Source organism: Phyllostomus discolor, chromosome 7, assembly GCF_004126475.2.
Source record: "Phyllostomus discolor isolate MPI-MPIP mPhyDis1 chromosome 7, mPhyDis1.pri.v3, whole genome shotgun sequence".
Lineage (NCBI taxonomy): Eukaryota > Metazoa > Chordata > Mammalia > Chiroptera > Phyllostomidae > Phyllostomus > Phyllostomus discolor.
Window position 1 is genome coordinate 107,670,668 of NC_040909.2, and position 19,722 is coordinate 107,690,389.

Genomic DNA, 19,722 nt, shown 5'->3' on the forward strand with positions numbered 1-19,722 from the left:
TTGTTTAACCAGGACTGTAAAATTAAGTTAGCAAAATATAAGTTTAAATTATAATATATTAGAGGGATAAAGTAAAAAGAGGTTTACACAGAAAAGCTCTCCTACCTGTATCATCCTCTTATACCACCTTCATAGAAGCAACTCAGCAATTTCTCATTTATTCTTGCTCATAGACATGCTTATATAAACACTGTTGTTATTACTATATTTAACTTGCTATTACTACTTTAAATACTCACATAATATAGCTCATCCACAGTAACATACTTGTTTCGCAACTATTTTGAAATATCAAGCATCCTTACATAAATAAGCATTATCTACAGACATAAAAAAAATCAATCACATAAAATTGCCTCTAATGATTTGTGAGTAATTTCCCCAAACCAAAAAAGTCTTACCTAAAGAGAACAGGATATGGATCATCCCTCTCTGGAGGTCCAGTAATACGTGCCATTGTTGGGAAAGACTTCACAGGAGGCTGGATCATTGTATGAGGTGCAGTTTCCATTAAATGGAAAACTTCTTCTAGGAGGTTAATAAGCTTCTCTATTTCTCCTTCACTTATATTTGAGGAGTCCAAAAGATCCATATCCATTGAAGCCTCTACCTCATTTTCATATTCTGGGTTTGTCCTTTCAAGTCCAGTATCTGTGTCATGATCGGGTTCACCGTTGTTAGGAACAGATGAAGTCTTCTCTGCCAAATGGTCACCGAGTCTTTTAATCTCTGACAAGATTTCATAGAAATGGCACTTCTGAAGGATAGCTGAACCAGCAGTGACAACCCTCACAGTCTGATCTAAAAGTATGAGCTCCAGAAGTTTTTGATAGCCACTTTTTTCACCCTGCCTACCTCTTAAAAAGGCTTCCATTCCTTCTGTCATACTAATAACACTGTCCAAAGCTTTAAAAGCATTTAACTTAAGGGAAGATGAGACATGATCAGCAAAGAGGAGCTCGAATAGTCCACTGATCACTCCTGCTTGTAGCAGTCCCACAACTCCTTGAGTTCCACACTCTGCTAGGGAGGACACTAATTTGGTCCCAGCTTTAAGTTGTCGGACATTTAAGGCAATGGGTTGGCGAAGGGCTACTTGTAAGTTTAAAGCTTGCATGGTCCAGTCCACCAACTGGCCAAGGGAGTCTTGTTTTGTGTTTTTCAATTGCAAATAACTTAATCCTTTTATTATTAAACTTGGAATTTCTTCTAAAGCTGTTACCCATTTTGCACCTCTGTCTTCCCGATATAAATCTAACAGTTCAGTTAACTTTACTGAGGCTTCTATTGCCCCTGAATTTTCTTTATCTGGACCTTGATCCTTCATTCTACTGATTTCAATTTCAAAAGTAGTCTTGTATGGACAGTTGAAATACAAAAGTGGCACAAGTTCCCTATCATATGGATCGTATGTCATAGGAGGAACTGAAGCTAAGTCTTCAGCAGTGTATTCAACATCAAAGTTTGGATACTTAAATGTTTCACGTTCCAAGTCAGCAATTCCATCTTCATCACTGGAAATTTGTTCATAACCATCATCCCCTGAAAAATTAGTTTGAATATTGTATCATTTTTGCTTAATGCAAAATATCCAATTAATCAGAAAACAGTTTAACAGTATGGCAACAAATAAGAATTAATGACTTCAACAAAATTAACTTCCTCCCCAATTACTAACATTTATCATTTCTAATAATGATGAAGACATTTCATAAGTAAAGTCTTCTACCATATCTGTTCAGCTTTACAACTAAATATGCTATAGGTACCTTTTTCTCACCTAAATAAAATTAGAGATAAACTAGTCTCCTTCTTTCACCTTCTCTAAAATGTCCTCTCATTAAGAAAACAGCCTGCCTGAAATCTAACTACTACTACTTGACAGTCAAATACAGTACATCCAAAAAGGAAGACTTGATCTAGGAATGAGGGAAGCTAAACAAGTAACACTTAACCTAAAGTCTCTATAATACTGAAATGAGCCTCACTCACATAGAATAAACCAAAGCAGACTAACTGTTGTTTTGCACAAATGCTTTAAACATTATATACCATTTCTTGGACAAATTAAGAGTCAAAGAGCTTGAATATCTCTTTTGCTTTTAAAGAAAGTAATCCTAATTAAAGTAGCCTTTAGCATCATGCTATCACATACACCTGAATTGAGATCTTTCCCCCTGCTGAATTTCTAAAACATAATGTTGCTTTTTGTTAAGATATCTAGATGGCAGACACCTTTAGGAATTCTACCCGGCTTACGCCACCATTCCTTACTCTGAAAACAGCCCACCATATTCCTAGTCACTATGTATTTGCTGCATGACCCTGCTTCCCTGACCAAAACTGAGCGTCCCAAGGAGCAGTTTATTATGTAGCAAGTCAAAAAGAATATCTCCCCCAAGAAACTGGAAATGGAACTGAGACACAGCCAGGTAAGCTGATTGATTTAAAAGAAGAGATTAAAGTTATGGGGTGAACAGAAAAAGAGCTGTTAGTTGACAGCAAACAAAGTAGCAACATGACGAAAAGTTGAAAATCCCACCTCTAGTCAAGCCCAGTTATATTCCAACCCTTGGGTTTCTTAAAAGTCTATCTTTGCTATAAATTCGTTTGCACTGCTCAAAGGTACATCAAGTTAGCTTCTGGCACTTGAAACTGAAAAGTCCTAGCTAATGTAACCCACCTTCACCTTCTTCATCTTCTTCACCTTCTTCCTCTTCGTCTTCCTCTTCCTCTTCAGCAATACTGTCCACTGTTTGGCGGTCATCCTCATCTTCATCCTCTTCTTCCTCTACTTCCACATCATCCTCATCATCCTCTCCTTCTTCTTGCTGTTCCTCTTCTACTTCCCCTTCATCAGAATATTGACCTTCTTGGGGAACAGAATTCCGATCAGGAGAAATGGGCTCAAAGTAATCTTCTCTATGTGGAGCATCTTCTTCCTTGTCACCGGACACTGGAAAATTGATTATGTTTTAAATTCTAACTATACAGATTATTTTTTAAATTCTTTAATTACAACTGACATACAATATTATTGTTAGCTTCAGGTGTACAGTAATTAGACATTTAGATACTTTACAAAGTGATCACCCTGATAAGTCTAGTAACTGTCTGACACCATACATACTTATTTCTATACTACTGACTACATTCCCAATGCCGTTTACATACCTATGACTACCTTTATAACTGGCAATCTGTACGTCTTAATTCCTTTCACCGTTTGCACCCATCCACCTAATCCCTCCCTTCTGGTGACCATTTGTTCTCTGTAAGTTTATTTTGTTTCTTCACTTATTTTGTTTTTTAGATTTCACATATAAGTAAAATCACATGATATGTGTCTTCCTCTATCTGACTTATTTCACTTAGCATAATACCTCTAGATCCATTCACGTTATTCCAAGTGTTAAGATTTCATTCTTTTTATCACTGAGTAATTTTTCATTGTATATATGTACCACCTCTTCTTTATCCATTTATCTATTAATGGAAACCTAGATTGCTTCCATAATGCTTCTTGACTATTGTAAATAATGCTGCAGTAAACACAAAGGTGTGCATATCTTTTCAAATTAGTGTTTTGGATTTTTTCAGATAACTACCCAGAAGTGGAATTGTTGAGTCACATGGTAGTTCTATTTTTACATGTATATTTACTTTGCATCCAAGGCTATGTTTATTGATTTTAGACAGAGAGGAAGGGTAGGGGAGAGAGTGAGGAAGAGAAACATCAATGTAAGAAATATCAATTGGCTACCTCCTGTACAAACCCTGACTGGGAATCAAACCCACAACTTTTTGGTGTACAGGATGATGCTCCAACCAACTGAGCCACCCAGGCAGGGCTCTATTTTTAATTTTTTGAGAAACCTCCATACTATTTTGCATAGCAGTTGCACTAATTTATATTCACACCAAGTGTGCATGAGAGTTCCCTTTTCTCCACATCCACAAACTTGTTTGTAGATTTTCTGATCATAGGCCCTCTGAAAAGTCTGAGGTGATATCTTACTGCGGTTTTAATTTGTATTTGCCTAATAATTAGTGATGCTGAGCATCTTTTCATATGTCTATTGAACATTAGTATGTCCTTTTTTGAGAAACATCTATTCAGGTCTTTAAGGCACAGTTTATTTGAATAGTTTAAATAACATGAGGCAGCAAGACTGGATATTGTAATTACTTAATAACATTTTACATGATTTAGCTTATCAATACTGTTTTTTTAAAAAGTTGCTTTAAAAAATATTATGAGTATACATTGCAAAACTTTATATAGTGAGAATTAATCAAGTATATTGCTTTATATATACCATAAACTAGTCCTTTACTTTTTACCTATTAAGTAACTATGAAGACCTTCATCTCTTCCAATACATAGTGCTTATTTTTACTGGTACTCTTCTGTATATACCACTATAGCACATTAACACTTTATTTTCAAGGCAATGTTGGTACAGCTGCAAATGAATTAACTGATTTTTTAAAAAATAAGTTAATCAAAAACACAAGGAAATACTGCACAGTAAGAAAAGGAAAGAAACATTTATCAAGATTTGATTACTAGCATTTTTTTTCTTTAATCTAAAAGCACTATATAGTCCTGACTAGTGTGGCTCAGTTGGTTGGGATGTTGTCCTGCAAAGCAAAAAGTTGTTGGTTCTATTCCCGGTCAGGGCACATGCCTGGTTTGTAGGTTCAGTTCCCAGTCAGGGTGTGTGCCAGAGGCAACAGTTTAATCAATGTTTCTCCCTCTTTCTTCCTCCCTCCCCCTCTCTCTAAAAATAAATAAAATCTCAGAGGAGGAAAAAAGCACTATTAACATTAATCAAGAGTGTTAAAAAAAAAAACTAGCACTAATTTTATTTGTACCTGGCAAAGGCATGGGATCATCTTCATCATCATCAGGTGGAGGTGGTCCTGGTGGAGTTCTTGGTCCTCTTGGCTGTGGTCTTGGAGGGCTTCCATTAAACTGATCTTCTTTCTCCCCATCAGCTACAGTTTTATTAGAGACAGAAAAAGACCATTCAAATTATTAAAAGTATAGAGAAATGAATGCATGACAATAACAGTGTTCATCATTTGAATTTTTCATCTTCAGGATTTATTGATTTACTTTTCTGTCCTGATGTCTAGTAGAAATTTTGCTAATTTATATTAATGAAACAGAATTTCTGACTTCCCATATACCAAAACATACTGTATATACTTTTAAGCATTATCCCAGAGAAATAAACTTATTTTCCTGCAGGAAGGTATACATGAATGTTCATACCAGCCTTTTGTACAACAATCAAAAACTGAAAACTACCTAAATGTCATTCAAGGATTGACTGGTTAAAAAGACTATTATACATTCATACAATGTAATACTACTCAGCAATAAAAAAAAACTACTGATACATGCAACAAAATAGATGAACCTCAAATTAATTATACTGAATAAAAGAATAAAAGAAGTAAATCTCAAGAAGATACCTACTGCATGAACCAGTTATGTGACATTAATAAAATAATATAATTATAGAGATAGAAAACAGATTAGTGGTTGCCAAAGGTTAGGGATGGGTGAAACAGGTATGGCTATAAAGGAGTAACACCAGGGAATCTTGTGATGGTATAATCAAGTTTCTTGATTGTGGTGATGCTTATGAAAGGCCAGACATGACATGAAATTGCATACCATTGCACCCCCCCCCCCCCACACACAAGGACATGTGTAACTGATGAAATTTGAATAAGTGCTACAGACTGTACCTGACACAGACACCCACCCACAGTGTCCGTGGCATCATAGATGAGACATTCACACAGACTACCGAGTCCTGTGGAGGAAAAGGGACAGCACGGCTACCCTCTCAAGGGGAGGGCACCTCAGAGTGGCCTGGCCACTCTCTCAAGAGGAGAGCACCCCGATCTTTGCCTTCACAGGTCTTTACTGACTTTCAATATGCACAGGGATACAGGTAAAGTTCATTAATCATTGTCAGGCGGTAAGGATCAAACAACAGATAACATACAAAGAACTCTGAGGGCCTATTCTGAGTCAGGGTCTGTTAGCTAACGGGCTACAAAACTTTGGGAAACAAACTCATTTCCTGCTCGGACCATTATCATTTAATTAAGAACATTCTTAGCAAAGCAGGTTTCACAGGACTTTACCAGTTCTTTCTCAGGCCTGATCACCTGGGGACCTGCCCTATCCAGCATAGGGCTGCACTGCCCTCTGTCGTTGTTTTAGGATTAAGTCAGGCACAGCAAGCAAGGTAGCCAAGAGATAGGAGACTTCTCCTAGGGAGAATAAGGACTCAGGCTTTGTCAAAGCCAACGGACGAGGGGCGATCACCCCCTTTCTTCATAGCCCCCCAAGTCCTTCCCTGGGATCTCCACGTGATAATGCCTGTCTTAGGTCGTTCCCCCCTTGGGGAATCTTACCTGTCATTGGCTAAATGGTCAAGCACTGGGGGCCAGTTATGGAAAAAGGAGCAGAAGCTGCTCCTGCCAGGGAGATAAGCTTTGTCTCCTTAGTGGCTTTATGGTCCAAAGGTCGCTCACTCAGCCTTAGCTATAGGGGGGTTACAGCTCCTGAAACCAGGCAGGGAGGTTCCCAACATCTCCCCCTTTTTTGTTTTTAAAATCAATTGTAGTTGTTAAGCCTGTGAAACCTATTTGCTGTTTTCGAATGTGATCTTAAGAAAATAACATATATATCATAAAGCACAAATAAGGATTAAGACAAAGGAGCACCCAAGGACTGCTAGGACCCAAAGTTGTAAATTCAGTCCATTGAAAAATGTTGCAAATGCAAGGGAACAATAAGAGTAACAGGTCTGGTTACACTTCAATCTTTGGGAGAATTAGCACAGACTTCAGAAAGTTACTTTAAAGATATGCAGCAAGGGCTTGCTGCCTGAACTCAGGGTGAGAGAGTTTTAGCAAGAGCAAGTCACAAAGCAGCCTAGGCATAATGTAGGCCTGATTTCCCACAGGAGAACTTCTACACGGGCATGGTCCTGCATGCCGACTCGCCCCCCACTGGTTTTCCATGTGGGTGCTGGGCCACATTTCCACATCTGGCAAAGCGGCTCCCTACATGTACCAAAGCCAATGTTTTTGTTTTGACACTGTACTACAGTTGTAAAAGATGTTAGGACTGAAGGAAGCTGGGAAAGAGTTCAGAAATGTCCCTGTACATTTCTTTGCAAACTCTTATAAATCTATAATTACATCAAAATAAAAAGTTAAAAATATACATACACACATATATATACAGTGCATGAAGTGTCAGCTGTAAAATAAGTTGGTACATTTAACAAAATTTTAGAGTAGCTATTATACATCAGGCACTGTAATAAAACTATAGATCAATGAAACTCAAATTCAGTTCTTACAAAGTATAAGCAAAATGGACAAACTCTTAGCTACACTCACCAAGAAAAAAGAGAATTCAAATAAATAAAATCAGAAATAAAAGAGTAAATATTTTAACTGATACCACCAAAATATAAAGGATCCTAAGAGACTACTATGAAAAATCACATGCTGCCTTGGCTGATGTGGCTCAGTGGAATGAGTGCTGGCCTGCGAACAGAAAGACTGTAACTTCGATTCCCAGAGCACATGCCTGGGTTGTGGGCCAGATCCCCACTTGCGGGTGTGTCAGAGGCAACCAACTGGTGTTTCTTTCCCTCTCTTTCTCCTTCCCTTCCTCTCTTGCTAAAAACACATAAACAAAATCTTAAAAAAAAAAAAAAGCCAACAAAGTGAACCTAAAAGAAATAAATTCCCAGAAACATGCAACCCATTAAAAATGAAATATGATAATATAGAAAATCTAAACAGACAAGTTACTAGTAAGGATATTGAATCAGTAATAAAAAACCTCCTAGTAAACAAAAGTCCAGGACCAGACAGCTTCACTAATCAAATTTTCAAAGAAATAATACTAATCCTTCTCAAACTCTTCCAAAATACAAAAGAAAAAACCCTTCCAAACTCATTTTATGAGGCTAGAATTACCCCAATACCAAAACTAGACAAGGGTGCCATAAAAAAAGAAAATTTCAGGCCAACATCACTGATGAATATAGGTGCAAAAATTCTCAAAAAAGTATCAGCAAACCAAAATCAGTAATACATTAAAAGGATAATACACCATGATCTAATGATCTAATGGGATTTATCCAGGAGATGCAAGGACAGTTCAATATCCTCAAATCAATCAATATGATACACCACATTAATAAAATGAAGGATAAAAATCACATAATCATCAATAGATACAGAAAAAGTGTTAAGACAATATTCAATACCCATTTATTGTAAAAATCTCAAAAAAGTGGGTACAATCCTGGCTGGGGCGGCTCATGGATTAAGCGCCAGCATGGGAACCAGAGGTTCCCCCGTTTGATTCTCAGAGTACATGCCTGAGTTGTGGGCCAGCTCCCCAGTAGGGAGTCCAGTGAGAGGCAACCATACATTGATGTTTCTCTCCTTTCTCTCTCCTTACCCTCTTTCTAAAACTAAATAAATTTTTTTTTTAAAGTGGATACAGACTGAACATATGTTCATGAACAGTAAGCATCACACTCAACAGTAAGAAGCCGAAAGATTTTCCTCTAAGATCAGAAACAAGACAAAGGTACACACTCTAGCCACTTTTATTTAACATGGCACTGGAAGTCCTAACCACAGTAGTTAGGCAAGAAAAAGAAATAAAAGGCTTCCACACTGAAAATGAAGAAGTGAAACAGTCACTATTTGCATATGACATCTGTCTGGAAAAGTCCAGCCATTGTTAATATAACAAGAACAGTTGGTGTGGCATCGATGTAACAAGGACAGTGGACTTGAATGCACATGCATGAGCAATGTTGACTTCATTGTACTAGTCAGTGGGGGAGGTAGACACTGTTAAGTGAGCATGAGTACTGTATGGCCATCGCATTCAAAATGACTGAGTGAGTAGAGCAACAAACCTGCTCAAATTTTGCGTTAGGCTTGAACATTCCTCCATGGAAACTATTCAGATGATTCAGAAGGCCACAGCTATGGGCAACTGGTGATTGGCAGCTTCATCAGAACAATGTACCTACTCCACACATCATGTCTCACACAGAATTTTTTGGCAAAACATCAAATCACTCAGGACACTCAGCCCCACTACAGCCCAGGTTTGGTGCCCTGAAACTTCTGGCTTTTCCCAAAATTAAAATCATCTTTGAAAGAGAAGAGACTTCAGACCATCGATGAGATTCAGGAAATACAAGGGGGCAGCTGATAGCTACTGGAAGAACTGTGTGAAATCCCAAAGTGCCTATTTTGAAGGGGACTAAAGCATCAATGTCCTATGTACACTGTTTTTTGACTCTTCTTCAACAAACATCTCTATTTTTCATAGTATGTGTCTAGAAAGTATAGATATACTAGTATACTTTCTAGAAAGACCTCATCTATAAATAGAAAACCCTAACAACTGTTGGAACTAATAAATGAGTAAAGTTGCAAGATATAAAATCAATACACAAAAATCTGCTGGGTTTCTATATAAAAAACATAGACCACCTAGAAATAAACTTAAATAAGGAGGTAAAAGACTTATATACTTAACACTTAAGATACTAATGAAATTGGCCCTGGCTGGCATAGCTCAATGGATTGAGCGTGGGCTGCGAATCAGGCATCTCAGGTTCCATTCTCAGTCAGGGCACATGCCTAGGTTGCAGGCCATGGCCCCCAGCAACTGCGCATTGATGGATGTGTCTGTCTGTCTGTCTCTTTCTCTTCTCTCCCCCACTTCCCTCTCTAAAATATAAATAAATAAAATCTTTAAAAAAAAGATACTAATGAAATTGAAAAAGACACAAATAAATGGAAAGATATTCTGTGCTCATGGATTGAAGAATTCACATAGAGTACATACCACTCTATGCAATCCTTACTGAAATTCCAATGGCATTTTTCACAAAAATAAAAAAAGCAATCTTAAAATTTCTATGAAACTATGAATAGCCAAAGCAATCTTGGAAAAAAAAAAAGAAGCTGGAGGAATCTCATACCCTTATTTCAAACTGCACTACAAATCTATAGTAATTAAAAACAGATACACAGATCAATCAAACAGAGTAAGAAACACAGAAATAAACCCACACATAAATGGTCACTTAATTTACAACAAAGGAGCCAAGAATATACTATGGGTAAGAACAGCATGCTGGAAAAATTGGACAGCCATGTGCAAAAAGAATGAAATTGTACCACTATCTTAAAATTATATATAATAATTAACTCAAAATGGATTAAAGACTTGAACATAAGACCTGAAACCATAAAGTCCCTAAAATAAAACACATGTGGTAAGCTCCTTGACATAGGTCTTAAGAGATTTTTTAATCTGACACCAAAGCAAAAGCAGCAAAAGCAAAATTAACAAGCGGAACTATATCAAATTAAAAAAGCTTCTGTACAGTAAAGGAGACCATCAACAACATAAAAAGGCAACCTACGGAATGGGAGAAACTGTTTGCAAATCATGTGTCTGACGGGTCTAAAATCCAAAATACATACAGAACTCATGTAATTCAACAGCAAGAAAACAAACAATCCATTAAAAAATGGATATTTTTCCAAAGAGAATGTACAGATGGCATATGAAAAGATATTCAACATCACTAACCATCAGGGAAATGCAAATGAAAAACCACAATGAGCTATCACCTTGAACTTGCTGGAATGGCTATTATAAAAAAGACTAGAAATAACAAGTGTTGGTAAAGATGTGTAGAAAATAATGTGCACTGTTGGTGAGAATGTAAATTGGTGTAGCCCCATTATGGAAAACAGTAAAGATATACCTCAAAAAATTAAAAATAGAACTATCATATGATGTAGCAATTCCTCTTCTGGATATTTATCTAAAAAAAATGAAAACACTATCTTCAGAAATATACATACTGCCATGTTTGCTACAGCATTATTTACAACAGCCAAGATACAGAAAAAGCACATGTCCACTGATAAATAGTAAAGAAATTATGGTGTATACATACAAAATAAAATACTCTTCAGCCATTAAAAAAATGAAATCTCCCTATTTGCACTTCATGGATAGACCATAGAGCATTATGCTAAGTGAAATCAATCAAACAGAGAAAGTGAAATACTATGTCAACTGTTTAAATAAACTATTTTTTAAAAAGAGAGACACACAAATATAAATAAAATATACTCACTGTTCCACAAGGAACTCAGTCTGATAAAAAAAGACAAAAGAGCACAGAAAATGATGGGTTAATAGAAAGAGTGAAAGATAAACTGTGCTCAGCAGGTAAGATATAAGAAAAGAGATTAAAATACAGTTCATGACCACCATCAAAGACAAACAGCTCATACCACACTATTAAAACAATACTGAGAAACAAAGGTCATTTTGTTTGTGCTCATAAAATGCCAATTATAAATCAGATTATTTACCCCAGTGACATCAATTATAATTTCAAAATGTATTCTTGAATCTCATCTCAACAGCTTACCATGAGTAATACTAGACCCCGGGAAACATGAGCCCAGCTGCCCACTCTATACAGGAAAGCCACTGAAGTTTCCTGCAGTTACTGTTTTTATTGTCTTCAGTTAATAAGCAAAAGGTTCCCAAAAATTGAAAAACCTTCATTAGCCAAGATTTAAACACCAAAACAAATTTGAAATGTGTGCCTGAAAAGAAAAAAATGCCATTAACATGACATTAACATAAACATGCACAACTAACAGTTAAAAATCAGGTGGGATATCTCAATTGCACAGGTCCCACATCAGAAGCCAGGGGTCCCAACCCCACACCAGACTTCCCAGGCTAGGGTTCCAAGTACCAGAAGAAAAGTCCCCATAAATTCTGGCCCTGAAAGCACTTGGAGATTAGGGCTCAGTGACACAAAGGGCTGCTTAAGTCCCAGGCATTCCTCATAAAGGACCCGCACACTGACTTACTCAGAGGCACTCACTCTGAGCTCCAGTGCTGGAGCAGCAGCTTGAAAGCGGCCAGAGACATAGGAGAGAAACTCAATTGTCTGGCTTTGGGGCAGGGGCTGGTAGGGCAGCTTTCTCCAAACATAAGTGCTGCCAGAGGCCAGTGTTCCTTTGTTGAGCCTTCCCCCAACTAGAACCAGCAGGCAGGCACCATATCTGAGTCCCCATCAACCTAACACCATTAGCCCCACCCTGGTGACTCTGAGACCCCCACTTCGCCCAACATGATAGTCCACCAAAACCACTTCGATTGCTGTTTCCATACAAATGGCCTATCTTGGCTCATGCTGCAGACTTTCCTAAATTCTCTCAAAAGTACACAAACCCCAAAACAAGCAGCATCTGGCCTCAGTGTGCCCAGCAACTCTTGCTAAGTGGCCCCAGGTCCAGCACTAGTAGTAGACACCCTCGGTTTGTCCCAGGCACCTCCAAGCCCAGGACAAGTAACAGCCATCTGCAGATAACTTTGTAGCTCATGCAGGGTGGCCCTCAGCAGGGCACAGGAAGCAGCTGACCTTAACCTGTACCTCACCAGTAAACAGCTTCAGACCATGCTGAAGCACTACCCAACCACCTCCACAAACAACACACTCAAGGGACAGAGTCATTGGGCACCAGAGCCCCACTGAAGCGACTACTGCTTGGCCAGGTCAGCCCTGTACATCAGATCCTCTGCTATGAACACAGCAAATCCTCCAATCATATCTGCATGGGAGCAATCCCTCCCATTGACAATGATAGCAGCAAACAAGGCTCAACTACAACAGGAGGACGTACACAGCCAAGGAATGAGAAGGCACAGAGGGAGTCACTCCTGGAGCACCCAGCTCAGATGAATGGGAAGGCTGCACTGCTGAGTCATACAGACACCTCCTACGTAAGGCCACTCTACTAAGACCAGGAGACCTAGCAGCTCTACCTATTAAAAAACAAAAAAACAAAAGAGTAAGCCAAAATGCTTACAAAACATACCCTAAATGAAAGAACAGAACAAAACTCCAGGAAAAAAGAACTAAACAAAATGGAGACAAGCAATGTATCAGGTGCAAAGTTCAAAACACTGTTATAAGGATGTCAATAAGGTAAACAGTAGGTGAACTCAGTGAAAACCTCAACAAAGAGATAGGAATATGGCCCTGGCTGGTGTAGCTCAGTGGATTGAGCACGGGCCTGCAAACCAAAGGGTCACCAGTTCAATTCCCTGTCAGGGCACATGCCTGGGTTGCAGGCCAGTTCTCCAGTGGGGGGCATGCAAAAGGCAACCACACATTGATGTTTCCCTCCCTCTCTTTCTCCCTCCCTTCCCCTGTCTCTAAAAATAAATAAAAATAAAATCTTTAAAAAAAGAGAGAGAGATAGGTAAATGCAGAGAGAAAACATAAAAAGAACCAGTCAGAAATGAAGAATACAGCACTAAAATGAACAATACATTACAGGGAATCAACAGTAGAGTAGACGAAGCAAAGAATCAAATCAGCAATTTGGAAGTAGAAAACACCCAATTACAACAGAAAAAAAGAGAAAAGAATAAAAAAGTATGAAAACAGCTTAAGGAGCCTCTGGGACAACTCCAACATTTGCATTGTGGGGGTGCCAGAAGGAGAGAGAGCACAAAAAATTGAAAACCATTTGAAAAAATAATGACAGAATATTTTCCTAATCTGGTGAAGGAGATATATACAAGTCTAGAAGCACAAAGAGTCCCAAATAAAATGAACCTAAAGGGATCTACACCAAGATACATCATAATTAACATGCAAAAGGTTAAAGGAGAGAATATTAAAATTAGCAAGAGAAAAGCAGTTAGTTACCTACAGAGGAGCTCCCATAACATTTTCAACAGAACTTTGCAAGCCAAAAGGAACTGGTGTGAATTATTCAAGGTAATGAAAAGCAAGGAACTAAAACTAAGATTACTATTCCCAGCAAAGCTATTATTCAGAATTAAAACACAGATAAAGAGCTACCCAGGCAAGAAAAAGCTGAAGTTCATCACCACCAACCAGTATTACAAGAAATGTTGAAGGGTTAGAAGAAGGAAGAAGAAGGAAGCCCTCCAGAAGATAAGTCAGGTTTTTTTGCCCTCCGCCCTTGTACATATCAACAATTACCTTAAATGCAAATGTGTTAAGTTTTCCAACCAAAAGACATATGGTAGCAGAAGAGGTAAAAAAACAAGACCTTTACATATGCTGTGCACAAAAGACTCACTTTGGATCAAAAGACAAACAGATTGAGAGGAATAAAAAAAATGTGTATGTGTGTGTGTGTGTGCGTGCACGTGTGTATATCATAAAAATGAAAACAAAACAAAACAAAAAAACCCCGGTATAGCAATACTTACACCAGACAAAATAAACTTTAAAACAAAGGCTGTAACAAGAGACAAAGAATAACCCAGCAATTCTCCTCCTGGGTACTTATCTGAGGAAACCCAAAACACTAAATTGAAAAGACATACACATCCATATGTTCACTACACCATTATTTACAATCACCAACATAGAGAAGCACCTGAATGTGCCTCAGCAGATGAATGGACAAAGAAGTAGTGCATATATCTAATGGAATATGACTCAGCTATAATAAAACTAAAATCTTGCCACCTGCAACAACATGGATGGACCTAGAGAGTAGGATGAATGAAATAAGTCAGACAGAGAAAGATAAATGCCATTTGATTTCACTTATATGTGGAATCTAAAAAACAAAATAAACAAGCAGACCAAAAACAAACTCAGATACAGAGAACATTTTGACATTTGCCAAATGGGAGGAGGGTTGGAAGGATGGGTGGAAAAGGTGAAGGGATTATGAAACACAAACTGGTGGCTTCAGAATAATCATGGGATGTAAGGTACAACACAGAGAATCTAGTCAATATTGTAATAACTACATATGGTGTCCGATGGGTATCAGATTTATTGGGGTAATCACTTTGTGGTTTATATAAACGTCTAAGCACTGGGTTGCAAACCTGAAACTAATACAACATTGTATATCAACTGTAATTGGAAAATAAAAAATTTGCCCTGGCCAGTGTAGCTCAATTGGTTGGGCATCATCCCACAAAACAAAAGGTTGCCGGTTGCATTCTGGTCAGGGCACATGCCTGGATTGCAGGTTTGGCCCCTGGGGGCACATTCGAAAGGCAACCAATTGATGTTTGTCTCTCACATTGATGTTTCTCGCTCTCTTTCTCCCTCCCTTCCCCTGTCTCTAAAATCAAAAATTAAAAAGAAAAAAAAATTAAAACTAAAAAAATAAGCATAAAAAATATGTACCAAATCTACTGACTGTTCTTACATTCTTTTAGAGATCATTTGATAGTAAGATATGAGTAACCATTAGATTACATTATTATTTACATATTTAAATGTTTAAAAACCTCAGGTCAATTTAAAAAGCATTCTAGAAAAGTAGAGAAAGAAAATAAAATGTAACCCCATCAAAATAAAAAGACACTCAAACAGAAAAGAATGGGAAACTGACAGATTATCTTGCCAAGTCTTAAGCAAAGTTCAAAAGGTATAAGAGCTCTTTGAATTACCTTTTCCTGCTATAATGAACATACATGTCACTAACAAAAGCAAATTTAAAATTCTTACCATGTTTTGGGTTCCTTTTCACACTTGGCTGTGGTTGAGGTGGTGGTGGAGGTGGAGGTGGTGGTGGTGGAGAGTCTCTGTCATGACTTATCACTCTATCCACTGATCCATATATTGCCAGTGTCAGACAATTATACCAGCCTCTCAGCACCAAACCATCAGTATTCACCTGATTTGTTAAAAAAAAAATATCTTTCAAATTAATGTTTTAATATGCCAGAGTAAACAGATATCAAATTACTTTATGGTTCAACTAAAGTCTTTAAAAGTATGCTGAAAATGCAAAAGTCAATACTAGTGAAAATTTACCCAGAGGCACAGCTTTTATATGGCCCTCCAGAATTACAATACTTAGGCCTGTCTCAAGAATGTATCTCCCTAGTCCCACACCTCACGCCAACCCTGTTCAAAAAGCTTAACCAGCGCTGCTGACTGGTGTGGCTCAGCAGACTGAGTGCCAGCCTGCAAATCAAAAGGTTGCTGGTTGGATTCCCAGTCAGGGCACATGCCTTGAGTTGTGGGCCAGCTCCCAGCTGGGGGCGTTTGGGGTGGGCAAGAGGCAACTGATTGATGTTTCTCTTTCTCCCTCCTTTCCCCTCTCTCTAAAAATAAATAAAAATAAAATCTTAAAAAAAAAAAAAAAAAAGCTACCCCTGGCTGGCATAGCTCAGTGGATTGAGCGCGGGCTGGGAACCAAAGTGTCCCAGGTTCGATTCCCAGCCAGGGTACATTCCTGGGTTGCAGGCCATAACCCCCAGCAACCGCACATTGATGTTTTTCTCTCTCTCTATATCTTCCTCCCTTCCCTCTCTAAAAATAAATAAATAAAATCTTTAAAAAAAAAAAAAAAGCTTAACCAAATTCCCAACAAAGGGAATGAAAATGAGAATGAAATTAAGTGGGAGTTATTGCCAATTAATGAATTAAACCCCAATAATTACAGGGGACATAGAGGTGAACAAAAGTACAAATTTTGCCCAGCCCCAAGATTTATAAAGTCCATAAAATTGTATAGCATTCTTTTTACATGCCCAACTCAAACATGCAAGTATATTTAATGTACTCGCATTGTACTTAAAAAGCATTAAAAAGGATGTTTATTAAAGACTTTGTCCTAAAAAGATCAAAGACTTCATCAATGCCGTTAACTTTCAATACATTCTTATAAAAATAACAAGTTTTCTCTCAGAACTTACCTACATTTACTCCCTTATCTTCACAGTAACTACGAAACGCAGTCAGAGCAATTATTATCAACAAATAAGAAACTGGAGTGTTAGTGTAAGAACCTAGACTAGAAACCAAAGCCCCTGACTTCTGAATTCTTCTTCCGGTTTACCATGCTAGGTAAAGATAAAAGTAGTAAGTGGTAATGGAATCCCTTCTAGAGGCACAGTAAGGAACAAATTGTTATTCTCCTTGCTAACTCAAGCAAATTCTAGTAAAGAGAAACTGGGGACTAGAACAAAGGCTCATAGACTATGCTCAGGGAGTGAAAGACTCCATATAGAAATCCCATTAAAAAGAAGATAAGAGATAAGGAAGAAAAATTTTAGTCTAAACAGGCTGAAAAGGATTAACTATCTGTATCCCATGAAAAACAAAAAGCAGGCTAAGTAATCCTTTATGAGATCACAGTTATTTTTGGATTTAAGATCTTCCATGGTTCAGAGATGCTTCTAGAATGGCATTTGGTATATCAAGAAAAAAAAGGCATATTTCTGATATGAAAGTAAGAAACTTGAAATATGATTCCTAGGAAACCTTAACTAGGACACAATGGTGTCTAGTAATTTACCTGCTTATCATGTTCTGGAATTGCCCTCTTCTTCCTGACTCAAGTATAAAATTAGGAGAAGAAAGAGCTTTACAGGTGAAAATGACATTACAATGTCTTTGCTCATGAACACAAGAAGAATCAGATAAACAAGGATGATATTTTGCAGAACTAGAACCAAATAAGCTGACATTCTGCATCACTGGTTTATTTGGGTCAAAAACCCTGAATTAGGTGAAAACAAACAGCAGTAACAAGGTGAAAACTGACTTCTAGAATTACCTTTGAGTTGGGTCTAAAGATGATGGAAGTATTCTCATCATATTCCAGGCTGCCAAAAGAATAGGAATAAATATGTAGGCTCAAACATTGACCGTCACAATTCTTGAAGAAGTCTTTCTTAGATTCAAGCATTTTAATAACATCATGCTAAATTTTCATTTTGATTTAATAAACTATAAAGTCTGGGTTTTACTGACTCCCCCAAAAATGTTATTTTAAAAAAGTATAAAACAAACCTCTTAGAGATTATGATATAATTAATTTGGGTTGAGTGTGGTGTATCAGTATTTTTTTTAAGCCCCAAATAATTCTAATGTATAGCCAGAATAGAGAGCCATAGCATTATAGTCTTCAAAAAATGTACTATACTGGGACCAAAAATTTTTAAAAGCACCTATTTTTATCACGTAGGTACTGACATAAGGAAAACATTCTATATATAATATTAAAAATTAGCTGCTTTAGACTATTTAGCTTCCCATCATTTAAAATAAAAGGTTAGCCCTGGCTGGTGTAGCTCACTGGATTTAGCGTGGGCTACAAACCAAAGGGTCACCAGTTCAATTCCCAGTCAGGGCACAAGCCTGGGTTGCAGGCTAGGTCCCCAGTGGAGGCCACCTGAAAGGCAACCGCACATTACTATTTCTCTCCCTCTGTTTCTCCCTCCCTTCCCCTTTCTTAAAAAATAAATAAAACCTTTTAAAAAATAAATAAAAATAAAATGTTAAATCATCAATATAATTTAGTAATGAGTGAAGAATCAATGAAAGAGTGTCTAAAAAAACTGTTAATTCCTAATGCAAAATCTTTTCCATTTTTAATTTGCCTTTTAAATTTTTATTTTATAAATAATTTCTAAGTAAATCTAATATCAGAATATCAAATACCAAAATAATTCATTTTAATAATACTTAGCATGTATTAAATAATCCAAAAACGAAGTCTCTATTCACAAAATTCTCATTTTACAAAATGTGACTATGGAATTTTAAATTACACAGTAGTGTGATATAAAAGACAAACACAACATCAGCTCTCATGGTATTTATATACTTTAAAAATCAAAAGGCAATCTTTTCCAAATTAAGTTACTATCAAATCATGATGTGTAAAAAATGCATACACCCATAAAAAGCAAACAAAACATGGCTAATGTTTTGCACATTTAAAGTTTTGTTTTATAAATAAACTCAACACCTTCTTAGGGGCATGTCATTTCTTTAATACTGCCAACTGATAAAAATTAAACCCTGAGTTCTTGGGTCTACCACCCAATTTCTTCTATCTAAAGTATAGAAAGGCTTGCATACTAATTTATGAATTTCTGGTGAAATTACCTAGTAGGTACATACCTTCCCAAACGGTCGAAAACTGGGGCACTTGGTTTGCTTACGTTGTTAAAGAACAAGTCTAACTGAAATGTGTGTGGAGATGTCTCCCTGTAAATGAAACAAAGTTGAAATGTCAGCCTTTGTAACAAATAGTTCCTAAATTAAAAAAAAAAAAAAAGTACATACAGATTTAAGATCAATTCTAGAATTAAGATATAATGTTCCTGATTTAAATAGCAAAAGTATACAGTTAATTATAATATTTTCTGTAATTTTATTCACATCTAATTGTCAAGTAGCCAGTATCATTTTTTAAATTTTAATCATTAAGTATCTTTTACCTGCTACTTGGGATCATTCTGAAACACCTAAGTATTTAAAATTTTTAATTGGCCCTGGCTGGTATAGCTCAGTGGATTGAGTATGGGCTGCGAACGAGAGGGTTGCCGGTTCTATTCCCAGTCAAGGCACATGCCTGAGTTGCAGGCCAGGTTCCCAGTATGGAGTGTGCTAGAGGCAACCACACAATGATATTTCTCTCCCTCTCTTTCTTCTTCTCTTCCCCTTCCTCTGAAAATGAGTAAGTAAAATCTTTTAAAAATTTTAACCTATTTTAAAGGGAAATTCTAATTACCAGTAATGGGGTTATCTAGTTTTATAATTCTCTGTATCATTATTTCCTTTCATTAGCAAA

The 19,722-nt window shown here is 37.1% G+C and overlaps 1 protein-coding gene across 2 annotated transcripts in view; it reads right to left on the reverse strand.

The window, feature by feature from the left end:
• Positions 1-19,722, reverse strand: part of VIRMA (vir like m6A methyltransferase associated) — a 60,070-nt gene that overhangs the window by 27,517 nt on the left and 12,831 nt on the right. For both annotated transcript variants that reach the window (XM_028534037.2, XM_028534038.2), the window contains exons 3-8: positions 19,050-19,136; positions 17,698-17,746; positions 15,639-15,807; positions 4,879-5,001; positions 2,684-2,956; positions 402-1,542 (exon numbers count right to left, since the gene is read on the reverse strand). In XM_028534037.2, coding sequence (XP_028389838.1) covers positions 402-1,542; positions 2,684-2,956; positions 4,879-5,001; positions 15,639-15,807; positions 17,698-17,746; positions 19,050-19,136 — 1,842 coding nt within the window. The remainder of the gene's footprint in view (positions 1-401; positions 1,543-2,683; positions 2,957-4,878; positions 5,002-15,638; positions 15,808-17,697; positions 17,747-19,049; positions 19,137-19,722) is intronic.